Source organism: Gavialis gangeticus, unplaced genomic scaffold, assembly GCF_001723915.1.
Source record: "Gavialis gangeticus isolate Ggan-Ray unplaced genomic scaffold, GavGan_comp1, whole genome shotgun sequence".
NCBI classification, from domain to species: Eukaryota; Metazoa; Chordata; order Crocodylia; family Gavialidae; genus Gavialis; species Gavialis gangeticus.
In genome coordinates this window covers 11,078,583-11,085,762 of record NW_017729027.1, presented here as the reverse complement: position 1 = coordinate 11,085,762, position 7,180 = coordinate 11,078,583, and the positions used below count along the sequence as shown (strand labels likewise).

Sequence of the window (7,180 nt, the reverse complement as noted above, 5' to 3'; positions counted from 1 at the left end):
AAGGGGGGCGGGGGATGGGGGAGGAGAAGCAAGCCATGGGTGGGGTTTGCCCAACCTGAGTTGGATGGGGGAGGGCTGGTGGGGGGTCATGTGGGGGGGGGGAGTTTCAATCCACCTCCCCGTTCAGCTCAGGCCGGGCAAACCCCAGCCCGTAGCTTGCTCCCCTCCTCTCCTTCCCGCCTCTTCCTGCAGACAGCCCTGATTGTTCCTTAAGGCACTCCAAAGTGGAGCACTTCATCTGATTCCTTCATCTGATTTGATGAGGGTTTATTTGTTGCGCAATCAGCCACTTTAAAGCACTCTGCAGCCATGCATGTGTCACGGCATGGCTGTAGAGTACTTTCAGGGGGCTGATTGTGCAACAAATGTCATTTCTGTCTGTGTCCTCCATGGCACAGGCCTGGTTTGCCCTCCAGACATCCCCCACTGCATGTCTTCTCATCACTTCCCTGCTCCCTTCCCTCTTTCCCCCCGCCCCCAACTGCTGTAAGTGGTTGCTGTTGCACAGAGCCAGAACTCTGCAGTCTATTTTTTTAAATTTTGTGTTGGCACTTTTTATCAATAATTTCCATTGCACTTCTTGTTCAGTAAAAACTATCTTTCTAACAACCAGCTCTCTACTCTACAACAGCCCTTCATTATACCCCTTTAGCATCTAGAAACCCAAAAAGATGGGTTCAGGCACCCTCCTGCTCCCAGGCAACCCAAATCCAGCAAGCACACTGGAGAGGTAGGTAAAGTGCAGGGTACTGAACTTTTCTGAACTTACATTTGAGAGAGAAAGGAAAGCAGAAAAGTGAAAACAGCCTCAGCCACAGATCATTCCCCTCCATTTGCCCTTTGTTCACTAATGCTAGGCTGGGTGCTCACTTATCCCCCTCCCTGGTGTTGAAGCAACAGCATTTCAGTGCCTAAAAGGTACTGTTCTGCCTGAATGGCCAAGGCTCTATACATTTGGACACCTCTGACCTGAAGCAGCTGTGAAGCAGTTTCCAATTATTGACATTTATGAGTGGTTAAATTGCTATGAACGTCCATACCTGGACTGTGGTGCTTTTTACCTAGGGGTAAATAGTACCTGTCAATTCTTCAAGTAAAAAACACAGTTATGACAAGGCACTTCAATTTTAGCACAAGGTGACAGTGGTCAGTCAGTCCCAGGTAGGGGTATATAACGTTGACTTTTCTAAGATTATCCTTGTGGTAAAAGATAAAGTGCCTTGTCATCACAGTATGTTTCCAGCTCTATTGTTGGCAGGCATTAGTTATCCAGAGCTTTAAATAAAAGCATCCTAAAAGGAGTCTATTACTATATCTACATCACTCAGAGATAAGGTGTGACATCTGGTGCTTCAGATTGGTTCTTTTGGCTGGGTCAATGCATCTGATGAAGTGAGCTTCAGGCCACTAAGGCTTGTGATTACTTCCTGGCATGGTACCTACCTACTTTGGTTAATTTGTAAGGTACAAATCTACCCTGCCTTCTACTTGACTTCAAATTAGCAAGGCTAACTATATCACTCTGGGTGAAACCATCCAGCAGGAGCTGTTGAAACCAACGCCTCACAATGGCTGCCACATTAGTTGGGTTGGGCTCACTGGATTTGTAATCCCTGGCTTCATGTCTGCTTCCCCCTGTACCTTTTCAGCTTCCCTGGCTGGTTAAATATATAATTTTAGGTCTGCCCTGTGCTCAAATGCTTTTCTGATATAAATAGTTCAGCTGAAGGGCAATTTCTTCCCCTAAATAGTGATGTTAATACAAACCCAAGCACACAGATATACTGATATCAAGATGATTTATGTCAATATAATTATTTAATACACAAATAGGCTGTTCCAGGATGAGCACCTTTATGTTGATAACTGAGCCATAGAAAGGAGGTTCATAGAACCATAGAAAATCAGGGCTAGAAGGGACCTCAGCAGATCATTTTGTCCAACCCACTGCTCAAGGCAGGAGCATCCCCAACTAAATCTTCCCAGCCAAGGCTTTGTCTAGCCAGATCTTAAAAACTTCAGAGGTGGAAACTATAAAAGTACAATTAAAGCAGCACAATTTGTAGGCATATCCTTGGAAATCATGCAACTAAGCTCATTGTGAATGTCCATCAAAATATACAATTGATACAGACAGTTATGATGATGTCAAACAAGGACACTAAAATATTTCACTCTGATTAGGAATGCACAATGCATATACCCCCTCCCTTCACAAAAAGAACTGAATTAGCATCCCCAGCCAATACAACAATTGCTTGCACAGAAAAATATTGTTAGGAAAGCATTTCTTGTTACGTGTAATCCAGCAGTGTCCAGAAGCATTAATTCAAATTGTGACTTCATTGTGCTAGGCACACTACAAAATTAATAATGAGACTGGCTCAAAGAACTTTCAGTCTGACCCTGCACTAATAAAATCAATTGGATTTAGCCACAGACTGATTGGGAGCAAGATCAAGGACTAAATACCATAGGCAGGACAGATGAGGGGTAGAGAGAGAAAAAGATACAGTGTTTAAGTAAAGTGCTCAAAGAAATGGGAGGTTGGAGCTGTGTATTTGTCGTTTTTGAAATCCTCCCATGCATAAAGAACTGTCTTCCACTGAGATTTAGCAGCTGGAAGCAAAGGAGAGAAACAGCATTGTTTGAGACCACAGGTTAAGAAAGGCCATTCTACAGTGTATTGTGGATTTCTCACACATGCTGGTAAGTTATTCCTGTTGTACTTCATTTTTGTTTACTTTAATTTTGTTCGGCTGGAAACTGAAGAAAAATCTTAGTTTCCTTTTTATATGTATAACATAGGCCAGAACAGACCACTTTATTTATCTAATGTGATGTCCTGTATAACATAGGATGCAGAACTTCCTCAAATTAATTCCTGTTTGAAGTATACAACATATTTTAGGAAAAAAATGCAATCTGTGATTTAAACATTTTAAGCGATGGGGAATTCATTTTTTCTTTATTTCCCTGAGATTCTGATATGCAGCACAGTGAGATACTGATTATTGACTATGCTAGTAAATGATTCATGATCAGAAACAGATTTTAATAGTAACACCACAAGTAAATTATAAACTGGGCTATCGATCAGGAGATTAAGGCCTTGCTGCCTGTTTGAAGTGCTCAATTTTCTTATTGCTGTGTTGAAAAGTTTCCTTTGATGTAGTGAAAGGTAGAATAATATGAACAGCTGAAACCTGTCATCACATTCCTTGTAGATTAGTGAGATTAGTGAATGATGGCCTGATCTAATCTAAAGCAGTATAACTCAAGTACACCTTAACCCTTTGATCTTAGTTTGCACCTCCTGAAGTAGACAATCTGACTGCAGCATCTCTAATTGAATGATCTGATATACCTTCTTGCAAGACTGTAGATAGGGTTGGCTTTAGAAGGGTTTAGATAACCTCAGAGTCTTTGGTAGAAAATTGCCAGGCAGTTGAACAATTAGGATTAAGATGTTTTCTCTGATATGGAAGATGTGTGGTGTAAGTACCTGCAGAGCTACTCTAAACCAGCGTGCAAACAGGTCTCTCATAGCAAAGGAACTTAACTTATGTATGGCAAGCCCTGTTTGGGTCTGGAGTAAAGATTTCCAAGATCAAACTCTCAAGTGAGGCTGTAAGTTTGAGGGCCAAATTCAAAACTGCTGTTCAGTCATCTTCTCAGCTGTGTGGATGCAACTCCTGTTGATGTGAATAAGTGTCATGTATGGAGATGATGGGATAGTCAGCAGGCTGATGTGCAAGGGAGTATAAAGGAAAGTGTAATTACACTTCTCATTTTATCCTCTGTATTCACACAGGGCTAAATTTGGAACACTTCTCTTTGTAAATAACATCAAGGGCCCTGTTCTGCTCTTGTTTAAGGCAATAGTAGCTCTGTCATTAAATTGAGTGATAGTAGAAACAAGCTCAGTCTTAGATATGGGTGTTTACAAAAAAGGGTAGGTAATATATTTGACAGAACCTTGTAATAATTCAGTGTAGCTTATTTTACCTACAGAGCTGATATCCTTGAGGGCTCGGCCATCATAAGTATCTTTGTTGCTATTTCACATCATGTGAGTAAATGCTTTTTTTTTTTTTTTTAATTTAGAGAAGAGCTCAGAATTATCAAGTGTGAGTGTGTGTGTCTGTCGCCAGCTGAATAAGCCATCTGTGCTATTTGTGCAGTAACTGTCAGGGGAGGGATAGTGAAATTATTGCTTTTGTTTTGCAACTTCTGTAGAACCATTTTGGAATCATAATTTCTTTAATACAGGGGCTGGGGGGATTTTCTCTCTATTATGTGGGTATGTAAATCCTGGACCACATCAATAGCCAAATCAAATGGCTATTTCCAAGATATTGGCATTTACCAGTAGGTGGGGGAAAATCAGTGGCTGGGTAGAAGGGAGATGTGCATAGCCCTTTACTTATGTAGACACACTGAGGTTATATCTGCTTCCATCTTTATGACTTTTAGTCCATGTGACTGTAAAGCCAACATCTTTTTTCTGCTTCCAAACCCTTGAGCTGCAGAGTTCATTCCCTAACTGCTATGTTTACAGTATACAGTCCTTTTGCTCTGAAGGGATTTCAAGTCTTGAAGCAGGTATTAACTGTTGCACGACAAATACAGGGGACATTGTTATCGGGAGCACTTTTTCTTGTTTCATTCGCCTCCTCCACCAGCTATTCTTTTACAAAACAATGGCGCTTCAGTCAGGCTGGGTTAGATTCTGATCTGCACAAGAAGGCAAGGTCTCTGGAAATAGAAGGATCCACAGATGGCCTTTCCCTGGTTTTGAACTACCCAGACTAAATCACACTTCCTTGCTTATATTTCACAGGGACTGCTGTCTGTCTGTATCTCCTGCCTATTATAATAGTTGGTCTGCCCTATACTGCTTGGATTTTGCTGCCTTAAGTTTAATGAGGAGGAAGAAATGTGATGTATTTTTCTCAATGCCAAGAAATCCATTCCTGTATCTTATTAGATGTAAATATAAAACATGAAGTTTGGGGGTTTGTTTTATTCATTGCAAAAGTTGTGAACGAATCCTCTGTGCTTTATTGATCAAATGATTGGGGTTTTTTTGCAAGGTTTCACTGACACACTTTTACCACAAATTTTGTTAAGCATGGTATGTGCTTGAAGTATTGCAGTGTAATTTGTGAATAATTTTCACAATTGGAAGCACATTCATTTTGAAAGGCACTGGCTTCTGTTTCTGTTTTGAGAGCATTAGGAATTTTGGGATTTCTTTTTTATAATCAGGGAAAGCTGTAAAGAAAAAAATAGGTCCTCACTTTAATAATACTGGTATCAATTCTGTTATAACCACCTTCAGTTGAGCACACTTTGAGTAACCAATACTCTTGCAAGTATTAGCTCACACCTTGCTAAAACTATGAACCAAAAACATAACTGTTGAGACTTCAGTTTTGATTCTGTGTTTTAACATATTGGGCCTGATTCTAGTACAGCATATACAATTGACTATTAGGCCCACTGTCCACAAACAGCTTGTTTGTGCAAGATAGGACTTTATTTTATGGTTGCTACAAATGCTGCCACCAACACTGGAGACTTGTACATAGGGTGCATTTTAAACCTGTTCAAATCCGTGAAGACCAGAAGACTTTTTGGGGAATGGGATAAGTTAAATATTTCACTTTGAAAGAGGGATTCTCCGTAAGCCAAAATTTAAATACTTCTTGAGAATGCTGTACAATAAAGAATTTCACTGAGCACAATGAACAAAATCTGTTTCTTCTGCTTCAGGAAGAGGAAGGCTCCATGGAATAAACCGTACCCAAGTAAAGGTAACGATTACTACACTGTCAGCTTTGTCTGAGTGGAGTCTTCAATACTGGTCTCTTAGTAACTAGCGGGTAAACTTTTTAGTTAATCAAATAACCTTGAATTAAAAAAAATACTCTTTTGTAAAAGATTCTCTTTTACAAAAAAGTTGTCCTGTCCCCCTAACCCATGTGAGTCATCCTGTTGACTTTGGGCACAGTCCTGTTCAGATTATCTTAATAGCAAAACCCCTGTTGTCTTCAGCTAGAGCAAGATTGGACCCTTACATAAAGGATGCAAGACTGGCCCTGAACCTCTGCAACACAAACCATTAAAACATAGGGATCAGCATTCCTAGTTCTCATTGCAGGATCCAGGGCTTAGTTTTCTAAGTTTTTCTTAAATTTCCTTGCTGGATTGAGACTTTGCTGGAGAACATTCTTATTCTACAGAATTAAAATAACTTACAAAAAGTCAAAGGGCAATTATATTGATAAATATTATGTAACTTCTAGATTTGAAAACCAGCTACATTAATTAGGAGGAAAATCTTCTGTCATTTAGTAGTAGCTGCATTAATAAGGGTGATAGTTGTTGTTTTTACATTATGTTTACACACACATTTTGAGGGGGAACGTTTTGCTAGCTGAAATGGTTTCTTTCATCATTCATATACAATCCTTGTTAAAGTATGCCACTTTAACATAGGAGAAGGGCAGGGGGGTGATTAAATTTAGGATATTAAATAAAATATTCAAATTATCTTCTGAAAAGCTTGAAAGGTTTTTCTGTGGGGAAAAATGTAAGAAAATAATGCTTCGTTTTTATTCATTTTCTTTAGAATGACCTAGACTTTGGGTAAATTAGAAACAGAAAATCAGTCAGCCACACTGTTTGTCTGTTGAAACAAATTATCTGTCAAAGGGATTTGGAGAAATGACCCCTTTTTAATTTGATCTGAGAATGGATGATAATCAATTACCAATATTTTTCTGATGCAGCCTGTTGATTTGCAGTCCTGTTTCCCTGAACACAGGAAAAATCAAGCAATAGGTCAGTTGAGGGCCTTTCAATAGCCTTCTTCAGATGGCATTTACCCCAAATTTTTTTCTCTTAGCTTTTCTTTAAGGTTATGTTACTGGTACTTTCTTCTGTCTCCTCATCTGGTTTTTTCTTGCTTCCCTCACATGCCCCTGTAGTAAAATGTATCCAGAAGAACGTCTCCAGCCTCTCCAGATTTCTGAGTGGCTCCATGTGTGTGCCTACTAAGGTTTTTGCAACTCCAGACAATTAAAATTAAAATTTGTGACATAACCCCAAGAATGCCTTTTCAGAAGTCATAGCAATCATAGAAAATTAGGGTTGGAAGGGCCCTCAGGAGGTC

At 39.7% G+C, this 7,180-nt stretch overlaps 1 protein-coding gene across 3 annotated transcripts in view; it reads left to right on the top strand.

The window, feature by feature from the left end:
* The window catches only part of SH3BGRL2 (SH3 domain binding glutamate rich protein like 2), an 83,011-nt gene that overhangs the window by 15,212 nt on the left and 60,619 nt on the right, over positions 1 to 7,180 (top strand). The window contains exon 1 of one of the 3 annotated variants that reach the window (XM_019520444.1): positions 2,465 to 2,709. The exons of 1 other annotated variant lie outside the window; for it this stretch is intronic. In XM_019520444.1, coding sequence (XP_019375989.1) covers positions 2,704 to 2,709 — 6 coding nt within the window. In that variant the 5' untranslated portion in view covers positions 2,465 to 2,703. Of the gene's footprint in view, positions 1 to 2,464; positions 2,710 to 3,315; positions 3,498 to 7,180 lie in introns of those variants that run through there. One more of the 3 variants, XM_019520443.1, reaches the window with a different exon arrangement.